Genomic DNA, 26,429 nt, shown 5'->3' with positions numbered 1-26,429 from the left:
CATTTTATTTATTTTAATATTTTTATTATTTTTTGCCAGTCCTGGGGCTTGAACTCAGAGCCTGGGCACTGTTCCTGAGCTTCTTTTGCTCAAGGCTAGCCCTCTATCACTTGAGCCATACACAGCATCACTTCTGGCTTTTTCTGTTTATGTGGAACTGAGGAATTGAACTCAGGGCTTCATGCATGCTAGGCAAGCACTCTACCACTAAGCCACATTTCCAGCCCTACGTAAGTATTTTAAATACACTTGTTAGTAAGCTGTGTTGTTACCAGTAGTTAAACATTCTACTTCAGAGATACTGAAAAGAAACTTCATGCAAATTTTAAAATCAATGACATAGACTTGTCCTCAGCAAATTCCAGTTGGCTTGCTATAACTTATAATTGTCACTAATACATTATGGATTTAGATAATGTGAATACGATGTAGAGAAAATTTCCAACCTGGGCATGGGATAATGTGAGAAAGACAGGGCAGTAAGTACTTCTTAAGGGAAAAGATGTTTCACAGAAGAATTATTATAAGCATCAATTACCCTGAAAGTAATTGTGATTGCCAGTGTCCTCATTTGCTCTAGTGTTACTTAGAAGCACTCTAGTGGCCGAGCCTGAGGTGAAGAACTAATGATGAGAAGGTTAGTTTCAAGCAGGTCATTTAAAATATTCTCCTATAATTATCAAACATAAAATTTTTGAATTTTAATTAATATGCATATTTTTCAAGACTATGAAAGTCTTCAGACTCCATCACCTTAATTTATTTAAATTGTGTTGTAGCAATTAGGGATGAAAGAATACTTTGTTCAGTGTTGGGAATTGAACCCAGGGCTCTGTGCATACTAGGCAAATGTTCTGCAATACTCCCAACTCCTCGTCTTTCGAAATAAGGTAGCCCAGGCTAGCCTCAAACTCAGGATCAGCCTGCCTTGGCCTCCCAAATGCTGAGATTACAGGTATGTCCCACCATACCCAGCTTATGAAAACTCCAAAGCTCTACAAACAAACAAAATTTTCTTTGATAATGAAATAATTTGGAAACCAAGCAAACAGATATTACTAATCACTACAGCGGCCACTCCCCCCCAGAAAGAAACGTATGCAACTAAATGAATTCACTCTCAACAGGTACAACTATCCTGTAGCCCACTTTACTTTGAATCGTGCTTGTGGTCTTGCTGCTGCTGTAATGTGAGCTGCGAACTCACGCAGTGTGCCAGATGGCGGTGGGAAGCCATTAGTTATGCACCACACATCCTGATCAAAACTGAAAGAAATTATGCTCAGATTGAGAAGTGATGCTCCAGAGTAAGGCAATGATTAGAATTTTCTGTATTTCTGCAGGAAATTTCACATAATTATTGTCCATAAATAAACTCATTCTTATGATCTATGGTCCCGAGTCTGGGATAAGTTCCAAAGGAATTCCTCCCATGGTTTGTGGATAATACACATTGCCATGACATTCATTTAAGAACGCCAGAGAGCTGGTGCCCTTTCAAGGTTATCTAGAAAAGTCAGAGAACCGGAGTGTAAATGAATCTATTAAATGTTGTGCCTTTCAGAGACAGTCCATTCTTTAATAGGTACTGGGGAGAAAATAGAGGAGTTTAGTTACAGGGGAAGCTTATTAGAAGCTTTTCTAGAGACTCAGCTTGAAGAAAATAAATGAGAAATGCACTGAATAAATTCTACTGATGAAGAAGAGTCTCAGTAGCATTCTTGAAAGGGCTGAAGGGCCCAAAGTGTATAAAATGACATTAACTTTAGATAATACTACAATTTTTCAAGGAAAGGGGAGGGGACAAAGGGAAGTAGGAAGTAGAGAAGGGGAAGAGGGATAGGAGACAGAAGGAGAACAAGGAGGAGGAGGAAGAGGAGGAACAGGAGGAAGAGGAGGAACAGGAGGAAGAGGAGGGGAGGAGGAGAAAGAAGAAGAGGCAGAGACTAAAGGAAGGTAAAATGGGGGCAGGGAGAAGGGAAAGAATTTCAAGGGAAACGTGTTCTCTATGTGGCAGTCATTATTTTGCCTTTGGACAACAACAGAGTTAATTTGCCTGTCACCTTTGGGATTCCTTTCTTCCGGTCTTCTCAGATTACTGAAGGGAGTTTTACCCCCACCAGAGACTGAATACAGTTTTTTAGAATGAGGATACTGTTTCCTACTTTCAGAAATGTCTCCATAAATATTTGTCCATTGATTGATTATGTCTACATTGCCCATCAAATCATATCTACCCCCAGGTATGTAAACATCCTGCCCTAAGACATATTTCCGACATGTCATTTTGAATATAAAACAGAAGGAAGTGAGGCGAGAGAGAAGCACATGTTACCCAGACTTGCTTGGTTTTAATGCACTGCCTGCTTTAGGACCAAGGGCAGAAATATGCCTGGGCTAATGTACTTCAGATGAACAAATGTTACAATCTGTGTTTGGGAATAAATAGAAGTAAGCTTTCTACAGGGAAGAAGGGGAAGGGGGCTGGGGGTAAAATGGAATGCATGGAATTATTAGAAGAACATCTGGTTCAATTAAAGAACAAAACCTAAAAGGAGCAAAAAGCTATGGGCCTGGATGTCCAGTTTAGGTTGGTGATTGCTTCAGAAGAGCTAAGATATTTTTTCTTTACTAGTGTGCTATAGCCAGCCTACAATACATTTCTGTTGATTGAATGAAAAAAATGAACATAAAATTATATTTAAGAAAGCACCTGTTCGCTGGGGACCAGTGGCTCACATTTGTAATCCTAGCTATACAGGAGGCTGAGATCTGAGGATCATGGATGGTTCAAAACTAGTCTGGGCAGGAAAGTCCGTGAGACTCATCTCCAATTAACCTCTAGAAAATTGGAAATGGTGCCATGGCTCATGTGTTAGAGCACTTGCCTTGAGCTGTAAGAGCTCAGGGACAGCCCCCAGGCCCACAGTTCAAGCCCCATGACTGATGGGGGAGGAAAAAAAAGAAAAAGAAAACAACTGTCAAGGAGAAAACCCATTAGAACTTGTTTTCTCAGTCCAAAGGGCTCTGTTTTTGTTCAGATGTTGAAATCTCTAGTCAACAAAGTCTTGCTGAATACATATTCTAAGAGAGAACAACACTGGTGCAAGCTCACGTGGAAAGTCCTGGGATGCCATCCTCTCACCTGTACCACACGTACCCCTTCCTGCTCAGAAATCCCAGTTCATTGGGTCTCAGGAGAGACAATAATGGTGTGATGCCATTTGGAAACTTTCTAGGCGATTTTGATGTGAAGTCAGGCTTGGAAAGCACAACTGCAGGGCCCATTGAGCTTGAGACAGGGTGCTTCATGTGGACAGAGATAGTTCATGTGCCATCCTCCTCAACTGCAGGTGAATGTTCATCTTAGATTTCAGCCTGGATCCCACTTCTGCTACCACAATTGCCTGTTGGTCTTCATTATTTATATAATAATGACTAGTGGGCTGGGAAGTTGGCTCAGTGGTAGAATGCTTGCCTCTCATGCATGAAACCCTGGGTTCAATTCCTCAGCAGCACATAAGCAAAAAAACAAAAAAAAATAATGCAATCCTATAATAACCACTAGAAAAAGCACTTTAGAAACCATTGGTTAAAGATTTGGCGGGTTTTAGAGAAGAAAATAAATTTCAAATGAATTCCCAAAACCATAATGACTGATCTGGAATTAGGCATCCAAGTTTTAAAGTTAATCTTTCTTGCTTGCTTTTCTTTCTTTCTTTCTTTCTTTCTTTCTTTCTTTCTTTCTTTCTTTCTTTCTTTCTTTCTTTCTTTCCTTCCTTCCTTCCTTCCTTCCTCCCTTCCTTCTTTCCTTTCTTCATCATTATGTAGCTATCTACCTACCTACCTACATCTATCATCCATTTTAGGCAAGGTCTTGCTATATAGTCCAGGTTGACTCCACACTCAACAACTTAAGATCCTTCTGCCTCAACCTCTTGAATGCTGGGATTACGAGTGTATGCCACCAAAGGTAGCTTACTTAAAGGCATTTGGTGAAAAATTCAGATGAGTGGATCGGCCTCTCAAATTAGCAATAAGGCCAAAAAATAGAGTTAAAATATGTATCATTTGATAATGGACAAGTTAAGTAGAAACTCCTTTTCCCGACTACTTGAAGACAATAAAAGTAAACAAAAAATGCATAATTTTTCTGGATTGGCATTCCTTTTAGCTGATGAAATTCCAGGAGTTTTTATGAATTAAAGCCACATTTGCTATATACAAGTAATTGCTGACTAGTTAAAAAATAATGAAGTCTAGGGTAGGCTAAGAAGACATTTAGGTCACACTGCTGTTCTAACACAAAGTATTGCATCTACTGAATTTGTAGTTCGTGTCTGACTGCATGTAGACTGGCCTTCTGAACCCCAAAGAGTATAGCTCCGCATCACACAGAACATGGGAAACTCACCGGGAATGCTGAAGTGGGAGTCAAGTCATGGAAGAAATATCAAGAAGAGCAGCTTTACATGGTGTCACATTCTAAAAGGGAAAACAGGAAAAAGCAGCCATTCATCTCAAAACTTAATGTCTCATGAAAGCCAACCAGCTCTTATGGACTAACTCTGTGGAATTGTGCCCAACCTAGCTATATAATACTAAGAAGAAGAGTTCTCAAGAAAACCAAGGTGGAAAAGAAATTGGGGTTGGGAATGTGGCTTAATGGTAGAGTGCTTGCCTAGCATGAAGCCCTAAGTTCGATTCCTCGGTACCACATAAACAGAAAAGGCCAGAGAAGGTGCTGTGGCTCAAGCGGTTGAGTGCTAGCCTTGAGCAAAAGCAGCTCAGGAACAGTGACCAGGCCCTGAGTTCAAGCCCAGAACTGGCAAAAGAAAAGAAAAGAAATTGTAATTTTCTACATACAGTGCCATCTATAAGATCCTGCCAACGTGAATGAGGACCTTAATCCCATTCTCTCCTTCAACTCAAATTTTCAAATGTTCGCTAAGAAACAGGTCATCACTTTCCTTTCCTCTAATGCTTGTATAAATACCTGCCTATACGACATTGTTCAATGGCAATCCAATATAGTGTGTTTAAAATAAATATGTTAAAAGAAAGGGAAGATACATCAGGAGGTGTTGATGAGACCATATCATTCGTCCATCTATCTTTGCCCCATGTAAAAACGGAAAGGACATCTAGGTAGCAAAACCAACCAACCAAACAACCAAACAACCAATAAAACCAAGCAAGGTTAAAACAAAACTCAGTGAGGGAATAACTCCATAAGTCCCAGGATACAAGAGAGTGAGGACAAACCACTAAGTGACATAGGTCCTGTGAGCTACAACATCTGAGTGATGTTGGAGAGAAGACCAGGGTAGTGCCTATAGGACCTCAGGACAAGAGATTCTCAGGTATCCAAAAGACCACTGGGAGACTAGTGGGCTGATGTGAGGACCAACCAAGTCCAGCTCTTCCAACAACAGCAGAGATCAAGGGGCATTGTGATAGAGAGAACAAAGTAAGGTTTCGATTAGACTGATGTAAGGAGTAGTGGAGGCCCAACCAGGAAATCTTAGAAAATAAGCTGCCATTTTCCTGAAAACAACAGAAGATGGCACTCAGGGCAGAGAAGTTGTTCTGAATGCTTCTTCCTCCCAAAGCCCAAGAAAAAAACTTGACCTATCAATGAGCAACAGTAAGTATTGAGGGAACAGATGATGCAGAATATTATTACACTAATGGGAAAAATAAAGAGCATAACTGATGATTGTGAAGATCGCAGAAAGGAGCCCTAATTTGCTAAAGGCATTGTCACTGCGATACAAACTGTGGCTCTGGCAGCAAATGTGGAGGGAATGCAGAGGAACACAGTGATAGAACATGATGAACTCATATAATAAGTTTGCAACCTACCAAATTCAGACTACGTAGTTAAGTGGCCAGGTTCTCTGAATGAATTTTATGGGACTGTTATAACGAGTCACTACCACAAAGTTGGTGGTTCAAAACAGTATTTTTCTCTTGCAATTCTGGAGGAAAGAATTCCAAAGTCACTATGTCTACCAGGTTGGTTCTTTCTGGAGGCTCTGGGGAGAGTTCCACACTTATCTCCCAGTTCCTGGTAGCTGTCAGAAATTCTTGGTGATCCTTAGCTTGTAGACATTACACGACTATGCTTGTCTCCATTCTTCATATGATTTTCTCCTCCTCTTTTATAACAGTTCTTGACATTGAATATAGGGTCCACTTTAATCGTGGGTGATCTCATCTTGAAAACCATACTTTAATGGTTCTACAAAGACCTCATTTCTATAAAAGGCCAAATTCATTGCCTGCAATGAACATATATTTTTAAGGGAGAGGTCACCACTCACCCCCCCCCCTGCATGCTTCAACATAAATTGTAATGTAAGTGAAAGAGATAGACAAAGAATTATATAGTAAGAGAGATTTAAAAAGCATAGTAACACAAAGAAAAAAAAGCATGATTAAACTATGGTTTTAGAGATGGATATGAGGTGACAAACTTGAAAGAAACATACCCAGGCATGTCATGGTTAGGATATGAAGTGTCCCTCATAAAGGGCTAGATGTTAAAGTCTTGTTCTCCAGGTAGTGGCCTTATTGAGAAGAGATTGGATTTTTAGGATGCTAACCTCATCAATGGATTTGTCTATTGATGGATTCCCTGCATCCATTGATTAATTCATTGCTGAATGCACTACTGATGGTGGGGCTTAGTTGGAAGAAATAGGTCACTAGGAATATGATGATGTCTCATTGAAGCATCTTGCTTGTCCCAGCTTCTATTTTCCTAGCCTCTTCCTGAGTGTGTATCTCTCTTTCCCCTCTCTGCTCCCTTCTTTCCCCTTGCGTTCACCCTTTTCCTCTCCCTCCTACCCTTTCCTACCTGGCTTCAATAAGGGAGAAGCTTTGGTCTGTGATGTCCCTCTTCTGTGTTTCAGCCTAATCTCAGGCAAACAGCAATGGACCCAATCATGAACTAAAACCTCTGCAATTGTGAGCCAAAAATAAACAAATCTTCCCTTAAGTTGTTTTTCTCAAGTATCTTGTCATCTCAATGAAAAGTGACCAACACCATAAGGAAGTGCAGACTACAGAGATCAGGCTAGTGGTAGTTACCTTTGGTAGAAGGAGGGATCATGATCAGAATGGGGCAAATAAAAAAGGCCTCAGGGATGTAGGCAAAGTTCTGTTTCTAGACCTGGGTGATAATAACAAGGGTATTCATCTTATAATAATCCATTAAGCCATTTATTTGTTTTACTTGATTTCCTTTCCTTTAAAACTATTTTATTAGGGCTGGGAAAGTGGCTCAGTGGTAGAGCGCTTGCCTTGCATGCCTGAGGCCCTGGGTTCGATTCCTCAGCACCACATAAGCAAAAAAAGCCAGAAGTGGTGCTGTGGCTCAAGTGGTAGAGCGCTAGCCTTGAGCTGAAGAGCTGAGGGACAGCCCCCAGGCCCAGAGTTCAGGCCCCACTACCGGACCCCCAAAATAAATAAATAAATAAATAGAAGTATTTTATTAGCATATTGTACTAGTTGTACATGGAGAGCTTTATTATGACATTTCTCTATACAATGTACCTAGATCAAACTCCTCCATCCCTTACCCATATCCTCTCTTCCACTTTCTTAAAACAATTTAAACAGGTTTTATTTTTCTATTTTCATATATACACAAAGTACTTCGACCATATTCACCCTCGTTCACCCTCTCCTCTCTCACTGGCTATCTCTGAACAGTTAGTTTTACTTTCCTGTGGTTCATTTTTTTCCGTGTATATTAATTTTACAATAGGGGCTTCACCATTGTTAATAGACTTCCTATATTTTCTTATGATAACAATCAATTTCAAAAAAAGAGGCAATGAAACATACACCTTTGAGATAATACCTTTCCTATCCAGCATATTTTGTCAAAGCACACTACTTGTCAACTCAGCAAGAACTTCAATAATAGAGACAACTCTGAACTACAGTACAGTGTAAATAAAGTTGTATCCACAATCATAACAGTTTCATAAATGGCACACTACATCCAAGAGAGTTTGTTATGCCATAGTTGCCATTGAAGCCAATTTACAGCAAATGAAGAGACTGCAAGGTTTACTGTAATAACATTATCCTGTCTTGAATGCAGATTTCTAGATCCCAACTAGAGAAATCAATTCAGAAGATATAAACTGAGATTGAAAACAGTGCCATATAACTGAAGTTCATTCTAGATCTATTTAAAATCATATGGAGTACCGAGCGCTAGTGGCTCATGCCTATAATCCTAGCTACTCAGGAGGCTGAGATCTGAGGATTGCCATTCAAAGCCAGCCAGAGCAGGAAAGTCCATGAGATTCTTTTCTCCAATTAACTGCCCAGAAAACTGGAAGTGGCACTGTGGCTCAAGTAGTATCCGAGGCCCAGAGTTCAAGCCCCATAACCGACCAAAAAAAAAAAAACACCACAAAAAACAAAATGACATATAGATCTTCCTGGAGCCAAGAAATACTTCCCTGATCAAAGAACCAAAGACAAGAAACCTTACATTGGTATCTGTGCCACTGTCTATAATAACCATAATGGCCAATTTTCCAGGATATACACTTAGAAATTGTTATTAGTGTTTGATGTAGTAATGATTTAAGAACATGCTCATCTTTCTTCCAAGCTAGGAAGATGAAATAGAAAATGTTAGTTCTTTGTGGGCAACTGACTTAGATGCCCCATAAAAGCCTTAAACTTGTAAATTAATTTTCAGAGCCTAACATTTAAGACTATATACTCTAAGTCTGATATGGCAATCAGATTTAGCTGAACTGAATAAAAGTCAAAAATTAAATTCTTGCTGTACTTAAGTTTCTTTTAATCACCTAAAGTTTGAATTTTTCCATTTGAAGATTTAATATTCAACTCTCATAGAACTGTTAAATGGTATTGTTTCTCGAGTGTGATATATAGTTGTTGAAAAATTGTGTGTGTGTGTGTATGTGTGCACATGGGCGTGCATGGTGGTACTGGGTTTTGAAATCAGGGGTCAGAGCTTGCTATGCAAGTATCTATTATTTGTGACATACCCCAGCCCTTTTTTGTTTTTGTGATTTTTCACTCAGGGTCTTGCATCAAATTTGCTAGACAACTCCATTGGATCCATGCTCCCTGCCTTCATTGCTTTAGCACATTTTCAAACAGAGTCTTGTTTTTGCTCATCCTAGCCTGTATCATGATCCTCCTATTTATGCCTCCAAAGTAGGTGCAATTACAGGCATGCGCTGCTATGCTTGGCTGCAAAACCATATTTGTACATTTAAAATAGGTACTTTCAAAGAAGACTATAATGTTAAACTTAATATAGATATAGATAATATGTGTATATATGAATATATAGCTGTGTATGTGTGCACGTATGCTGTGTACGAGCCTAGAACTTATGTTATCTGGCAAGATGAGAAGAGGGACAGGATGAAGATTAGAAATACTCACTAAGGCATTTAGGCACAGGAGTGCCCAAATGCAGCCCTGCTAGCTGCAGCCGTAGGAAGTGATATAAAGAAATTTTAAAATGTATTTTTGTATATGGCCATTGGTGTCTAGTTTGCAATGGAATTACCTAGAGGAACTGGAAAAATAGAGCTGGAGACTTAATTATATCAGAGAAGTGCCCCTTTCCAGATAATCAGAAGTTCCAGAGATTAAGATGTACTTTGGGGGAGGCTCTATTCAGCCAACTACACAAGCCAACTAGCCAGAGCAAAAGAAAGGTAGGTGAGGATAATGACTCTAGCATTAGAAGAACCATGTTCAAGGCAAGATGATAGGAACTAGCCAGTTCCAGCCACTAGTTAATGAGCAGCACAACTGAGTTTATGTGTTATCCTGAATTTCTGAATCAGGATTGTATAATCCCTACTAACCAGGGCACAGCTACATTCCTAGCCTGTGACAAAGCTAAGCTGCCCCAGCCCACCGGCGCTCTAGGGAAATTAGATGCTAGGAGTCAAGCTGGCCTACAAAGAGCTGCCAGACCTAATCACACAAATAAGTAGACTCATAAAGCGCTACCATGTATTGAACACCTCCTGTACATTTGGCACTTTACATTTATTATTGCCTCTTTTCATCATAACTTGCAATGTGGATATTGCAATATGAGGTCTCATTTAACATATGAGAAAATAGGCTTTTAAAGATTAAAGCTATACAGCTGGTAAATAGTCAAGCCAGAATTGAAACCTAGGCTATTTCAACTTTGACTCCAAAGTCCATTAGTTTTCTACTAAAACATGCTACCACTCCACAAGAAAATAACCTATCTCAAATTTCAGCATTCTATCTTCCCATACCTCCTCTTCTCTTTTGTGAACTCTTCATTCTTTCTCCTTATCTTGGGGTTCACAAGGCATGAAATGTCAAGCATCTGTTTTTCTACTCTAGGTTAAAAAAATACTTCAAAAGTTTCTATGCCAGAATCTCAGGTGTGGGTCTGGATTGTGAATGTTTCCTTTCTAGTGGCTGTGTCATATTTATCTTACTGCAATTATAGAAGGGGAGCCCAAATTTGCACACAATCTGGGTCTGCGTCTTGCACGGAATGTAAGACACAGATCTTTAATGACTGTATCCATTCCACTACCCTTTTCCAATAACCCCTCTGCCACCACTAAATGCAGGGTGCGAGTTACGTGTAGATGGTAATACCTAAATTCTTACAATATTAGTGTTCTCCAAAGTGACTCACAGTGCAAAGCAACACTGACAAAACAAGATTAAGGAAGTTGCTATTATACCTGCAGCTGGAAGCAGGAATTTGCGAGCTTTGAATACCACCTCCTACAGAGAGCCAAATGATCGTGCACAAATGTTTGTGAACAGCCTCGGATTCTTCAACTAGCTTGAATGCAAAACCTAAAGAATTTTGGATCTGGGGGGCAAGGTTGAATGGTACTTTAAACTCCTACTGTTTCAGTTGGGGGGGGGGAAGTATCAGGACTCAAGTATTAAGGAGTGTTAGCCTGATCTGACCTCTCACGTCGGGTCGTCTATACGATTTTTGAATATTTGAGTTGGGGAATTTAGCAATAATAATGACATCCTAGTGCAAGAGCTGAAGGACTGCAACCCTCCTCACCTAGTGAGCATCCTCCCAGCAGCTGTTTTGAATAATTCTTAGTAACTGGAAACTGAAGAGGGGATTGTTTTCTCGCACAATCTCACACCAACATAAAAGTCAGTGTGACAATCATTTCCGAATAATTTCCTGGTGACAATTTTTAAATTGGTTTAAAAGGTATTCTTTTCTTAAAAAAATAAATAAAAATATGTTCGGAGCATTATCGTGTTTGCACTCAGCTGGAGAACGTCCTAGGACACAGGATGTAAAGTACCCTTGTTCAGGCAGGCTGTGCTCATTGGAGGACCACGTCATCAGGAGAGTCTAGTTCGTGGGATTACTGCTTGGCGGATTAGAAATCCTGCAGATCAGTTCTAGGTTAGTCCTGATTAGCTGCCAGGGTGTTTCTGGGCCAGAGAGGGAGTCTGCTGTTGGACTCAAACTCACACTCGTGGCTAAGAGTTCACTTCAAAGAGAGTTAATTTTTAATTAAATTCAATCCGGGCTAATAATGAAGCTACCAAGAAGGATCTGGAATGTTGACTAAACGGTGCCCGCAACCGCTTCGGCCGAACCTTCTGCCCCAACAATTCTATCTGCCCACATGCTTCTGTCTGTCAGCCTCGGCCTCGCGATCAGTTCTCGCCCTGGCATTGGCTGGGTTTCAGGAAGGGAGAAACCCCCGATTTAAAGGGCTCAGTTTCCATCAGCCAGCATCGTCCACATGCGTTGGGCACGTAGATGAGAGAATGGTTTGCAGTTTTTCATCTATTACACTAAGGGGCTAAAGAAAAAAGGGTCCCCGAAAGTGTCCCCTTCGTCACCTTGACAGTTTCCAAAAGCGAAACTTGCACTCTAAACTAGATCCACACTGAGTCTGCGGAACTCGAGTCCCTGCCCAGGTCAGCGGTGCCTGCCCAGCGGGCGGGAGGGGACGAAGGCGTGGCCTGGTATGGGCGTGGCTTTCCGTGGGAGAGAAGGAAAACGGTGCCACCCCTTAAAAAAAAAAACAACCCTTGCTGTGGTCCCACCCAATCAAGATGGCTTATGCAAATAGACCCCCTCCACCCCGGTCGTCCCGGTAACCGTAATGTGAGGCAGCCAATGGAAGCCAGTGAGTCGCGTCTCTGCTCCACAATTGGTACCGTAGTAAGGAGACGGAGGCCCAATGGGCTGTGGGAACGGTCCTCGAAGGGTTGAGGGGCGGGGACATGCAAATGTAGTTTGAAAAGCCGGCGGGAAATCTGAGTTTCGCGGGAGGACCTTGGCGCGTAAACCGTATCCCTTCATTCATTGTCAGCAGCAGCTTCCTGGAGCCATTTTTCAGCTGCCGGCCGCAGCACCCGGGCTGCCGCCACCGCCTCGCAATCCGTTGCATCGGCTGCCCCCGACGCCTCCATCCCCCATCGGGGTCTGATATCCGTGCGGCCGGGACCCTCCTCTCTCCAGAGCCCCGATTATTTTTGGCCCCCGGGGCCTGTTCGGTACGGAAAAATAAAGAGAGAGAGAGAGGGGGCTCGGAAGCGCCGGGCTGGGAGGAGAGAAGGAGGAGAGACTTGGAAACTCCGACTGCAAATAATAAAAGAAATTGAAAGCAATAAATTAATATATCGTAACACTAAAAAGAGCAGGAACGAGAGATGAGAAAGGGGATCCAGCCCGCCCTGGAGCAGTACCTGGTGACCGCCGGGGGTGGGGAGGGGGCGGCTGTCGTCGCCGCCGCCGCCGCTGCAGCCTCCATGGACAAAAGGGCACTGCTGGCCAGCCCGGGTTTCGCCGCCGCCACTGCCGCCGCCCCGGGCGCATACATCCAGATTCTCACCACGAACACTACCACCACCTCCTGTTCCTCTTCCCTCCAAAGCGGCGCGCTCGCCGCCGGCCCCCTCCTCCCCAGTGCCCCCGGCGCGGAGCCCACCGCCGGCAGCCTCCTCTACACCACGCCACACGGACCCTCCAGCAGAGCCGGGCTGCTGCAGCAGCCACCAGCGCTGGGACGCAGCGGCGGCGGCGGCCCTCCGGTAATACCCTCCCTCCCCGGCCCAGGTGGGAGGTGGGCTCGCCCGGCGTGGGGTGGCGGGCGCGCGCTACGAGGCCGCTCGCTGGGCAAGAGCGCGTGGCCGAGCCTCGTGGGCCTCGGCGGGCGGCTGTCCTTCCAGCGAGGACTTATTGTTAAAGACTTGTGTATGTGTGTTCTCTTCCCCACCCGAGTTGCCGGGAGGGTCGGGGGTCCCAGCCGGGCGCGTGGGGCAGCGGGGATCGCCTCGCCATCCACCACATCAAACACCGCAAAACTTTTCGCAGCCCCCCCCCTCCACTTCTTTTCCTGCACTTTTCCCTACCCCCCACTCTTCCCTCCCCTCCAACTCGAAGCTTCCTCTTTCTCGGGCGTAGGAAGGGGTCACGCCCCGGATGGAGAAGGGGGTGGGGGAGGGAGAAGTGATCTGAAGAGTAGGGGACCCCAGGGGTTGGAATCTAGCGGGCGTGGGGGGGGGGAACCTGTAGACGTGATCCTCACTATCAGGGCCCCGAGGCCCACGGGCGGCCGGGGGTCCCCGAGGCGTGCTTGGAGCGCCGGGGCTCTGCTGGGCTGCGCTTGACACTTGGGAGTGCGGGTGGAGGGGGCAGATCTAACTCCTGGCAACAAAGGGGATGGGGTAGCCTAAGGGGAGTCGGGCATCGGAGAGGGGGGGACTGGAAGTGGGGTGCTGGGCCGGGGCGTGGGCTGTGTGGGGTGAGGGGCCAGCGGGCTGCTCGCAGCTCCGGCCTGGGCGCATCCTAGTGGTGGCAGCGGCGGCGCCCGCGTGGCCCGCGCGCCGGGGCCTTGCACACCGGGCCCGGGGCCTGCCCTTGACCCGCCTCTCCCCTTGCCCCTGCCTTCTCTCCCCACCCCCCCTCCTCCGCCCGGTACCCCTCCCCGCCCCCCAGCGACGGAGGGCGGGGGCAGCCGGGTTCCCGTCCCGCCGCCCGGGTCTGTCCCTCTCTCCGGGACCCGCCGGTGACGTTTCGCACACGTGCGCGGAGGACGCGCCTGTGACTGGGGAGGAGGCGGCGGCGGGAGGGGGCGCTGGAGGGGGAGAGGGGGGCACCCACTTCCTCCTGCTCGCCGGCTCCCTGGCCTGGGACGGTCCCGGCGCCCTCGCACCCGCCCCCGGTACCGCCACCCTCCCTCTCCTGTCCCCTCCCCCTCCCCCGGCGCCCGCCCTCGCCCGGCGCCGCGGGTCTGTGCGGCCCTCCGGGCCCCCTCTCCGGCCGGTCCCCCACCTCCCCCCCGGAGCCAGGCGGTTTCGGAAATGCCCTTACAGCAGCAGGTTAGTGACCGGGACGGCTCGGGGGGGCCGCTGCCGCCGCGGGGGTTCGGGGTTCGGTGGGAGGCTGAAGCCGGGAGGGTAGGCGGTGGAGCGGGGTTTTGGAGTGGGAACGGGGGGTTGGGTGCTCGAGGGAAATGAGTAAGCAAGAAAAATCTAACTAAGTAAATGCCCCGGCCTCGGGTTTTGGGAACCCCCCCGGCGGGAGTGATCGCCCCGGGGGGTGGGCTCGGTGTGGACGCGTCTTTTTTTCTTTTCCTCGGGGGCGGATGGATGGGCGATTGAAAGCCGGAGGGGGGGGCTCCTCGCCCAGGGCCGAGTTGGGCTCTGTTTCCTTCGGTCTTCTTCCCTTGTGCTGGAGGGGGAGGGGGGCAGGTCAGAGGGTAGGGTTGTCGGTAGGGTTCCCAGGCCACCCGCCACCCCCTCCCTTTGTCCCTGTCATTTATAAAGCGCCTTTGAGAGATGATTTAGGTCAGTCTGCGGCTTCTCTTTTTGTTGCTACTAGAAAGAAGTGTGGCTGGGAGGTCTCCCCCTTTCTCCTTTTTTCTCCTTCATTCCTCCATACCTCCTGGTCTTCACCCTCGTGGCTGAGGCTTGGCCCGACGAGGCTAGAACCGAACCGGACTCCGATGAATGGGTTGTTTGCTCGATAATCCAGCCGTGGACCTCACCTCGTCTCAGCTCCAAATGGGTTTATTTTATTTTATTTTTGCAGAATCAAGGTTTTTTTTGCTGGGGTCTTTTAAGAAAGTATGTATATAGGCGGCAGCACTTTGGGGGAGGGAAAAAAAAACTGGGATGAGTTTGGGAAGTATTAAAAATGTTTATTTGCTTCCTGTTTTTAATTTCCCCCCAGGGTTGAATCATAACTGCTTTCCATCTTCAGAGAGACTTGATTGTGGATGTGTGGTACAGTTTCAAGTCAGACGCTCATAGCTTCTTTAGTGACTAGGGTCTGCCAGCAGGGGGGAAACTGAGTATAGTACCTGCTCACACATACAGTATCCAGTGTGCTGGATTCTCAGTCACATTTTATGCTTATATTAGCATTAAATGCTCGTGCTGGCTTGACCTAACCATGCTAGGCTATATTTCAAGCATTTATTTACCCCACCCCCACCCCCCACAGTCCTGAGACTATATCATAAACCTAACTTGAAACAAGCAGCTATTGACATACGTCTTGGATTGGATTCAGATTTATAGAGGGAGTAGTTTTGATAATGGGAAATTGTGAGACCACTGAATTATTTTTTAATCTTAGAGCGCCTTTTGGACCAGGTCTCCAAGACGGTCTAGCCAAATTTATGTGTAGTTCACTGTATTTAAAGTCTAAAAATTTTAGTACCATCCAAATTATTTCGAAACTTTAGCCTCCTATCCATGAGGTTATTATACTAAGAATGTATATATATTCACTTGGACTCGGACACTCCAAAATATTTTTTCATTACAGCAATATAAATATAACTTATACATATTCAGAAGCATTTTTACATAAGGCTGTAATGTATGCTGAATCATTGGTTAATCCATGCTTTAGGAGCTATTTGTTCTGGGGAGGGAGGGAGGAAATTATCCAGTCAATCCATACAAAGTCCTAGGCAGTGCTTATAAAGTTTGATATTCTTTTTCTTTAAATCAAAACTATTATGCTTCTAGTTAAATCTTGGAGTTATACTTAGATTCTTTCCCTGAGCAGGAACTACAAGATAGGATCCTAAAAATGATTGCCCAAAGATAAGACCAAAGATAAGTGCTTTGTAGCCAAGAAGTGGTTGGGAATTCTTTGGGTCACCAGAGTTGCATTCCCATCTGATTCTGTTTCCAAGTTCTGTCTCAGGGACATCCAAGAACCAGGAGCAAAAACCGCACTTTCTTTTCTGTAAAATAGGGGCAATAATACTACTACCTTTAAGGTTCTTTTTGAACTTAATGGTAACACAGGGCCTAGCAAATAATGGATACCTAGTAACATTAGTAATCAGATACATATGTGTGTATACATAATTTACATTATACATGTAAATAATCTTTCTATCTATATGGCACGCACAGTCCCTTTGCATATCTGAGCAGAATGGTTCAAAGTTTCCTAAAGTGATACATTATTAAGCATACCTAAATAATCTATATTTTAGAATGTGTAAAGCGTAGTTATCCTAGCCGTGGGTAAAATGGGGACATTTCAGGAAGATGTGTGTATAGAAGTGGTGGTAGGGGACTTCTGAACCTGTGCCTTGGGTCAGCTCAAATTCATCATGTTTTTGCCTGAGTTCCATGCAACTGCTAACTTTCGATGCAGTTTCTGCCCAGTGGCTTTTGTTAGAACTAAACTTGCCAGCCTTCACTATGCTAGAGACATGCACTGCATAAATTCAATGTGGATTGGTCAAACTTGCAAATGGACACACTCCAAAGAAACTGAGTCAAAAAATGTTATTCCCTGGACCAGACCAGTTAGGATTCATATCTTCTGCCTCCTCATTTTTCTAGAAAGAAGCTGAAATGGTTTCATCTTTCCAGAAAATTTGAGATCAATTATTAGGGCAAGAGGCAATGTCCTGTCATATCAGCTTTAATCCAGTCATAGCAGCCTGCTGATTATACTTTGAGAAACAACCCTCAGTGCTTGAAATATTCATTTAAGAATGGAGAAGCCATAGGTGCTATTTCAGCAGGGTCTCTTTTCCTGCACAAGTACAAAAGAAGAAAAATGCTGGGTTCCTGTGGTTCTGTACTCAATAATCTTGCTTCTGCTGAGATGTATGGACGATGCCAAGTGTGAGCTGGGAGAGAATTTTCAGTCATTTCATACCCCAAAATGGAAGTTTTAATATAATGCAGTGCCCAGACTTGGGCAGTACAAATAGCTTCTCTATAATCAGTACCAAGGGCGCCACCATAATCATCCTGAGACAAAGCACCCTTAACTGAGGCACTGAGAGAGAGAGAGAGAGAGAGCACCTCAGCTTGCGAACAGGAAAGGATTTCTCCTTTCTCTCTAAATCACCACCTTGTGTAATACTTGGAAGAAGGGTGGGTTCTGAGATTAATGTGCTATATAAAGCAAAGTTGAAAACAGAAAATAATACTCTAAGCTTAGACATGAATAAGTACCAACACCTGGAGATTGAAAGGCAGAGGAAAGCTATCTTGTGGTTTCTCAAAGATAAGAAACAGTAGTTTTCCTTTAAACTCTTAGGTCTTAGTTGACAACCTTATACATACAACCACCCACCCTTTTCCCAGTGACTTGGACGTGTCCTGCTAATAACTTTTAAGTATTCAAGTTAATTTTCTGGCTAGTTTTCTCATTTAACCTGATTTCTAAATACCCCGTTTTCCTTTCTTAAGCTAACCAATTCCCAGATCCTTTTATCTACCTTTTTTTTTTTTTTTTTTGGGTAGCACTTGAATTTGAACTCCTTTGCTTGAAAGGCTTTGAACTCAGGAGCTTTGGTTTGCTGGGCAGGCGCTGTACTACTGAGCCGAGCCTCCAGCTCTTTAAGATAGGGCCTCATTTCTGCCTTATTCGTCCATCAGGACCACTATCGCATTGTTTTTGTTTTGGGATGTTGAGATAGTCCTATGGGCATTCCTACCTGGGCTGGCTTGGTTCTCGCCTCCTCCACAACTAGGATAATAAGCATTTAGTACCACACCCAACTATTAGTTAAGAAGGAAGGAGTCACTTCAACTCTTCCGCCCAGGCTGGCCGTGAATGGTGATCCTCCCATTCTCAGCCTCTAGGTAGTTAGATTTACAGGTGTAAGCCACCAGTGCCCAGTTTCTTTGGCCTGTGCACTTTCTAAAATATTCATAATAATTTAATTAGGATGAGTGAAAACCAATTGCCTTTGTTCAACAAATCAAATCCCTCAGATTCCCAATGAAACTGCCCGATAGTGCAAGGTAAAGGAAATAAATGCCTTTCTACCCTTATGAGATTCTGTTTTATTTCTTAAAGAAAACAGACCTGAACTCTTCAAGATACTAAGTATGTGGTTCAGTGGATCTTTTCATGCTTTTTAGCTGTTTAAAAATAGTGTCTAGGGGGCTGGGAAGGTGGTTCAGTGGTAGAGCGCTTGCCTTGCGTGCATGAGGCCCTGGGTTCGATTCCTCAGCACCACATAAGCAGAAAAGGCCAGAAGTGGCACTCTGGCTGAAGTGGTAGAGTACTAGCCTTGAGCTGAAGAGCTGAGGGACAGTACCCTGGCCCAGAGTTCAGGCCTTATGACCAACAACAACAAAAAATAGGATCCTGGACTGTATTTACAACTACAATTAAAGCCTCCCTTTTTTTCTGCTAATAATTTTTCATAGGGCTAAGAAGGGTGGATAACTGACAAAGAAGTAAGTAGAGGAAACCACTAATGTATCTCCTTCCTCTTCCCTGGTCCTGACTGGCTTATAAGAATGACTGGGGAAAATGTATCTTACACAAAAGAAAGTTACACAAAAGAAGGCAAGGTAAGGTGTGGAGTGAATGGTGTGTGGGGTAACACTGGTAGATTTTTCTCTCAGTAAGAGCGGGAAAATGTTTCATTTCCTGTATATGCTTTTGCTTTGAACACTTCCCTATAATATATAATTTATAAGAATGCATTGTCAACTCCCAGCCTTAATGAGGATTAGTCATGTGGCCACTACAGTTGCCTACATTAAACTTTGGACAGCCGGACACTGGTAGCTCCCACTTGGAATCCTAGGTTTTTCAAGAGGCTGAGCTCTGAGGCTCTCGATTTGAAGCCAACCCAAGCCTGGACAGAAAAGTACCTGTGAGACTCTTATTTCCAATTAACCACTCTAAAATGGGAAGTGGTACCGGGGCTCAAGTGGTAGAGCGTTAGTTTTAAGACAAAGAAGCTTAGGGACAGTGCCCAGGCCCCGAGTTCGGGCCCCACAACCAACAATGACAACAAAACACCAACTTTGAACAAACTGTGATGAAGCTAGGTGGTATCCTGAAGCCTCACGCCCCAGCTTTGCTTTGTAAACCAAGGCAAGATTTTATGTCAGCTAGAACTTGGGAGTAGTTGAAATCATCGTTGAAAACAGACAGCTGAGAAGGGAGAAGGAACATAAAGGAAAAAGGGACTTTCATTTGGTTTCTGTTCCCTTAGCCCAACAGACTGGGGCCATTTGTAGTGTCCTGGCACCATTCTTAATACTTGATGGTCCTTAAACCCATACTTCAGGTTAGCTAGGCAATACTTGGTATTTATGATGGCCTGGGAGCTATGCAGAGTCCTCCGCCACTCAGCCCTCTGTTGTGTGGGTGCCCAATGCAGTTAATTACTTGCTCTGCTCATGGAGGATCAAAGCCAGGACTGGAAACCCACATTCTTAACCAGAAGCTTCTTTTGCCAAGTTATGTCTTCGTTACCATATGGGAAGAATGCAATGTGTAGGATACACTTTATATTTCCAACAGGAGTGGTTATATTTAAGAAGGGGATGGGGGGAGGTACAAGTAGAAAAGTGTCCTTTGAACAATCAGCTATTGAGTAACTTCTTCCTAAAGATAACTAAAGTAGCAAACTACTTCAGAAGTTAAGTTGAGAAGGAATTACAAAATGAAACAAATGACTGTCATGGAAACATGATAATGGTATTTTTAAAGCTTTATTTGATACTTGTAGATTTGATTTTCTGTGGATATGACACTTCTAGTCCCCAAAAGTGAAGCATGAATTTCACAGAGAACATCCTAGATTTGGAATTTTGTTGAGAAAGGGGAAATGGGAGGGAGATTTTTTTTTTTTTTTTTTTTTGTCCTGGGCCTGCATCCTGAGTAACTGTCCAGGGCTGTGGCACTGAGGCTTTAGCCAAGATGTTCTTCAAGTGGTTTGCTTATGCGCTGTGGCAAAATGGCTGATCAGTTAACTCTTCCAGAAAAAGTCATCCCCTAAAAGCCAGAACTAATTCCCTTAAAGTACTTTATTTTACTTGTGGAACTGAGAAAGCTTAAACAGAATTGCTTCAAACCCTGAATCAGCCTTATAATGAAACATAATCCAACATGGCTGAAGTTCACTTGCTCTTAGGGGCAGGGCTTTATGATTTATCTGTAATCCAGCAGCCAGAAAGTTACTTTGTGTGGCAGGGGCTAAAAACCAGAGAATACTAAGTAGCAACTGATAAAGAGCATGGCTATCTGTGAAGCTGATTTCTGCTGAGGGATTTTTTTGAGGGGTGGAGGAATTCAATTCCCCCTGCCCCACTGTTTAGCTCTTACCTGGCCATGTTAGAGAACCTTTTTGGAGGATCCTCCAGTTTGCTATGTAGATTCTGCTGAGAAAGGCTTTGTCCTGATTTTGTTTGTATGATCCTCAAGGGCATAGGTTTGGATTCATTACATGCAGTGAAGGAGTGAATTTGGGCCCCATAGATTTCACTCCCCCTCTGCTCTTTTGCATTTCTTTGTTGTTTGGTTTGTTTTTTATTCCCCCCCTCTTTTTTTTTCTCAGTCAGACTTTGAACTCATAGCCACATCCTTGCTCTGCTGAATTTGCCACCTAAACCACTAGCCCAGCTTTTTGCTGTTTATTTTGGAGATGGAACTTCCTTGTGGACTTTCCTACCTGGATTGGCTTTGAACCACAGTCCTTCAGATCTCAATCTACTGAGTACCTAGGATTACAGGAAAGCCACTGTTGCCCAACCCTTCATTTCTAATGCTTTGGGGCTCCAGAATCTGAGAAGGATCCCTGAGGCCCACACTTCCTCTAGCTCTTCTGCTTCCAGCAGGCCCTTGGAGAGAAGAAAGCTTGTGTACATAAAATTCACACTCCCTTCCTAAAGGGTGAAGTGACAGCTGAATATAAAGTTAAGTGATAGAACCTAGAGCTGGTACCTAGTTTTTATTCCAGCTGTACTGACCACTTATATGACTTTAGGCAAAAGCTTTTATCTGTCTTCAATTCCTAATCTGTACTTACCACATGGGTACTCATGAGGGGAGAAAATTTAAACGAACTTGTATTTGTAAAGTGCTGGGCATGTGGTTGTCGAATAACTGCACAGTGGAGTTGCTCTTCTCTTTCATAGCCATTTCTTGTGCCGCCATTTTGTGGTGTTTTCTTAGCCATTAATGATCATTTTAACCCACATGCACCTCTAAAAAAAATTATGGTGATGAGAAGAGGAGGAGTGAGCCATAGGATGGCTTTGCCTAATGCAGTTATTAGGACCGAGGGTCTTTGTCTCTCTTTATAAGCTGTCCATTGACTTGGGAGAAAGAACCGAAGAATAAGCTTCTTATAGTATTATCAGTAGTCATAGTGTCATGAATAAAACCTTTATTTCTGTGATTAAATGTGTTAATAAAGTGGTACTATTAATATGAATTGCACTATTAACATAATTTCACTTCTGTACAGTAAACCATGGCTTATGAGTGAATGGGAGAAATTGGGGCCTCTAAGCACTTGAACCTTGGCTGACTTGGAGGTTCCCCCAGTATTTCTGGGGGTGAGAGCTGGTCTTGCTCCACAGAGGCAGTTGAACCTGCTTATATACCTGTCTTGTCCCTTCTTTTCTCCTTTGCACTTCTTTTTTTCTCAGTTGTTCTTTTCTCCCTCTGCCTGGCTCTTAGATGAGACATTCAGCCTTCAGTGGCTGCTTTTGGGACTTAAAAAAATTAATTTTGCCCATGTTTCAGGCATTCCAGGTACAATGAAATTGTATCCTTTCCCAGGCCATTCCCCACTCTTCCCAGGTTAATGCTACCACGGCACCTGCTTTCAGGTGGATGTAGATTGCCTTTTAGTCCATCTGCTCATGGATTTTTCTCCCCTTGCTTCATTCCCCTTAACTGCCTTCCTTCCCACAGGTCCTTCACAGCCCCTATGAGGTAACCCTCATGGACAGAGCGAACCACCCCTGACTCCTCCCCAGCGTTGGATTCTTTCTCATCCTACTTAAGTGACTTTTCTTGTGGCACATCATAGTCTGCCATGTTCTTCATAGTCTGCTGTGTTCTTCATAATGATCTCCCATGTTCTTGACTGACTCCCCAAACCTATGCCCTCGGAGAGATCAGTCTGCCTTCATTGTCTACTCTGTGCAATGACTTCTATGCTGTACACTTACGTATTTGAGAAGAGAGGTGTTTTCATTACATATCTTCCATGGGCTTGGCACCCCACTAGTCTTATTGGGGATGCAAATGCAGAAGAATTATGAGGTGTAATCCGCCCACTCTTAAGTTTACAGTCTTAGGAGAGGAGCTTTAAACACAAGTTGATCTCAAGCAAGATTAAACAGGAGTCAGGAGAAGAAAGCAAGACTCATCTAGTCCTCTGTTGTAAGGTATTGACAGAAAGTAGGAGAAAAGAGCAGGAGAGAGTCACCGGCTTCTATGTGGGCCATGAGAACAGGGAGTCCATAGTTCCCGGGGCTGCCAGTCTCAGCATATTGGAATGCACCTAAGATTCTCCTGGAATTCATTTTTTTTTAATGCTGATGTCTAGGACCCGCCCAGGTGAATTAGAATTTCTGAGGATGAGTCTTTACAATATTTCAGGTGATTTTAACGTTCACTTGTCATTGAAACTTCTAGGCCAGGTAGAGAGAAGAGTGGGGTGGTTGTTCCTGTCAGTGGAAGCATAAACCAGTGGTAAAGAGATAGAAAGTAGGTTGGTATAAGGAGGGACCAGTTAGACTGGCATCAATATGGGGAATAATAAGCCCATTAGAATATATTGGTTAAAGTGGTCTAGGACAGGGGTTGCCTTTATACCAGGGCTTAGCAGGAGGTTAATGGGGTTGGAGGGGCTGTGTTTGAGGGGTTGGGGTGTCTGTGCTTGTACAAAGAAGAAAGGTGTTTGTAGGATCTTGCTCCAGAGATAGGCTGCCAGAGGGGAAGGTAGGCCTGTGTGTTACCAGATCCACAACCTTCTTGAAATGCCAGAAATCTACAGTTTTTAAATGTTGGCTCAATTAAAAAGGAAAATGTGCAGGCCAAACAAAATAGGTCTCTAGGCCAGATTTGGCTGAAGGGCTGCCACTCAGCAGTCTCTGGTCTGTGAAGTAATAATAGCTAATGTTTATGGAGTGCTCGTGTGTATCGAGGGCACTAAACTAAGTGCTTTGCTCACATTAGCACACTTTCCACAGAACCACCGATGAAGTGGGTATTATTACCATCCTTGTTCTACCCAGGAGGAAGTCGATGACTAGGGGTTAAGGGCCTGGCTTAGGGCCCTACTAACAAGTGGGACAACCAGAATTAAACCCAAGGAACCCAAAGTCTCAGCTTATCCCCCTGTTGCTATCCTTTGGACTCTGGCCTTAAGTGTGTAAGTAGGAATCTCAGATACCTGTCAAAAAGAAATAATTAAATGGGTTTCCTGATACATGGTCCTTATTCATAAATGCTTGGCTACACCGTGGGAGACAGAAGAGGCAGGAGGATCACAAGTTCAAGGCCAGACTAGGCTACGTAGATCCAGTTTCAAGGAAAGCAAAAACTAAAAGCTTCAGATTTGTAATCTTGGTTTCTTTCAGATTTGGGGGATATTTGAATATATATAAATATTGAGATTGTCTTGGGGAAAAGGCCCAGGTCTAAACACAAAATTTATTTGTGTTACCTATGTACCTTAAACACATAGCTTGAACGTAATTTTTATACACAACTTGTGTATGAGATAGATTTTTCATGATGTGTAATTTTCCACTTGTGGGGTAGGTAAAATGTTTCAGATTTTGGAGCATTTCAGATGTTGAGATTAGGGATACTCAACCTGTGATAATAATTCCCTGGAGTACTTGTTCCTATGTAGATTTCTAGGTTCCATCTCTAGTCTTAATCAGAGAAATGCATAAATCTAATTTCTGGTAGCTGGGGAATCCCAGATGTAGATAGTCAAACACAGAAAGTTCTTGAACAGGATTGCCCAGTTGAGGGCAGGAATCTTGTATAGAATCAAAGCACAAGAAGTTCATCCCTACTCCCTATTGGTCATAGAGAGCACAGACCTGCAGACCCCAGGGACCAGCCAGACCTCATGTCTACCCTAGTGGTGCCAACTTCCCATTTCCAGGTCATATCAAGGCAAACTGTACAAAGATAAGTTATTCAAAACCCGAAGGGAGGTTAGACACTTGAGTCTTTGCTTCCCATAGTATTTTTAACTCCTGGGGCTGGAGGAATGGATGTGGTTGAGCAGTGCACTGCCTGAGTGTGCCTTATGTGGAGAGAATGGTTATGTGGCCGTGAGTGACATGTGGATCATCAGCTTTCCAGGGGGCAAGGGGCTGAGGCCTGGAATTGTACGTGACACTGGTGACAAGTCCTCATGAACTTATCATATCAGGCCAAGTACTGATCTCCCTGGTTTTCACAGGGGGAATATGAACATGATGCCACAAAACAAAACACTCTTCCATTATTTTCCTTTTTCCCTCCATAATATGAAAATAAGACAAATTTATCAGGTTGATTTTTTGGGGACCAATACTGTCAGGCTTCCCAGAGACAGACGATCAGGTGTTACTTATCACATGCTTCACCGGGTCTCTGCCAGGCTCCTAGCTGCTTTGACAAAGCCCACAGTTTGCAACCTCTCCAAGCCAGCTAGAGAGTGCTGTGTATAAAGAAAGGTCACCTAATTATGTCCCTAAACCAAGATGGCCTTTATTTCTTGCACTGTCAGGTTTAAAAATGCAAAATCTTGTATTTGTTTTCTTAAGCTCTATTTTATTAAAAGTCTAAAAGTGAGTGTTTGACTACTCTTCAGGAAGAATGAGCCATGTAAAATTTAAATACCTTTGTAGTTGTTTTTATTTTTTTAATGGTGGTACTAGGATTTGAACTCTCACCTTTACTTAAGCCATACCTCTACGTCCAGCTTTGTGGTGCATATTTAGAGATAAGGGTCTCATAGACTTCATACCCAGACTGGCTTTGAACTGTGATCCTCAGATCTCAGCCTCTTGAATAGCTAGGACTATAGACATGAGCCACTGTCACTGGCTTTTATGTGTATAACTGTTTTAGCCTTCTTGCAGCACCCTTCCTGAACTCACTGGTTTTTGTTGCTATATTGGGTAGCGAAACTTGGGAGGATCACATGAATGATGCGGTAAGGTTTCCAACCTTTCACGTTGCTATTTTCCTCGTAAGCATTCTCAGACATACTGGTTCTGGGGCTAGTCTTTAGGAGGCAAATTCTCAGCCCTGGGGATTTGTGACACAGAGGTGGGGTATGGACGGGGAGTGTAGGACTTGTAAATCTGGCTCCAGAAACATGCTTTGCCACTTAGCAGTATGTGACCTTTCGCAAATTCCATCTATGAGCTGCAGTTACCTAAAATAGTGATACTGTCTCCTTCACTGGTGGAGGGAGAGGATTAAATGAGATAGCATTTATAGGAAATAAAACAAAAAGTTTAATGAGGCACTTCCCAGGGATGAGGTGCCGTGTGTTGGTTGAATCTGAATTCAGCATTGTTCCCTTCTTTGGAGAAAACAAACCTTTGAACAAGTGTTAAACACCTACTTTGTGCATTTGTGCAAATACAGTTCTGAAAATCTGGGGGCTTCATAAATGACTTAACATGTCCTTTCGGCCTCATGGAGTTCATCAGAAGACAAGGGAAAATGAAAAAGTGAAGACCCTAAGAAAGTCAGTGAAGGTTCTTAGACATCTGAACTGCAGGGAAGGGGGCGGATCTGTGTGAATGACCATAGAGGCTTTAGGAAGATTTCAAGGAGAACAGTTTCAACCCTCTTGACCTGTTATTGGCAGAAGGCGGTCCCACTTTAGCAGCCCTGGCCTCCACACTCTAGATGGCAGTAGCATCGCTGCAGACAGGATGGTCAAAATTGCCTCCAGACACTGTCACTGGGCCTCTGGATCACAATGAGTGACTTGAGAACCACTGAAGTAGACCTGGAAGAAAAGCCAGAAATAGGGGATTCTCTATTTCATGCATTTTATTATATATGGTAGACTTGAATCTTTAAAGATGTTATCAAATTTACAAGCAGATGATTTCTCAGAACTGGGTTTTAACTTCATTATGCTCAACTT

At 43.9% G+C, this 26,429-nt stretch overlaps 1 protein-coding gene across 2 annotated transcripts in view; it reads left to right on the top strand.

Annotated features, from left to right (window-relative positions):
• The first annotated feature begins 12,323 nt into the window (after window positions 1–12,323).
• Window positions 12,324–26,429, top strand: part of E2f3 (E2F transcription factor 3) — a 76,074-nt gene continuing 61,968 nt past the window's right edge. The window contains exon 1 of one of the 2 annotated variants that reach the window (XM_013030424.1): window positions 12,324–13,098. In XM_013030424.1, coding sequence (XP_012885878.1) covers window positions 12,718–13,098 — 381 coding nt within the window. In that variant the 5' untranslated portion in view covers window positions 12,324–12,717. Of the gene's footprint in view, window positions 13,099–14,118; window positions 14,389–26,429 lie in introns of those variants that run through there. The other variant, XM_013030425.1, reaches the window with a different exon arrangement.

The sequence above is a fragment of the Dipodomys ordii genome, unplaced genomic scaffold, assembly GCF_000151885.1.
Source record: "Dipodomys ordii isolate 6190 unplaced genomic scaffold, Dord_2.0 Scaffold130, whole genome shotgun sequence".
Lineage (NCBI taxonomy): Eukaryota > Metazoa > Chordata > Mammalia > Rodentia > Heteromyidae > Dipodomys > Dipodomys ordii.
This window is presented reverse-complemented; position numbering and strand designations above follow the sequence as displayed.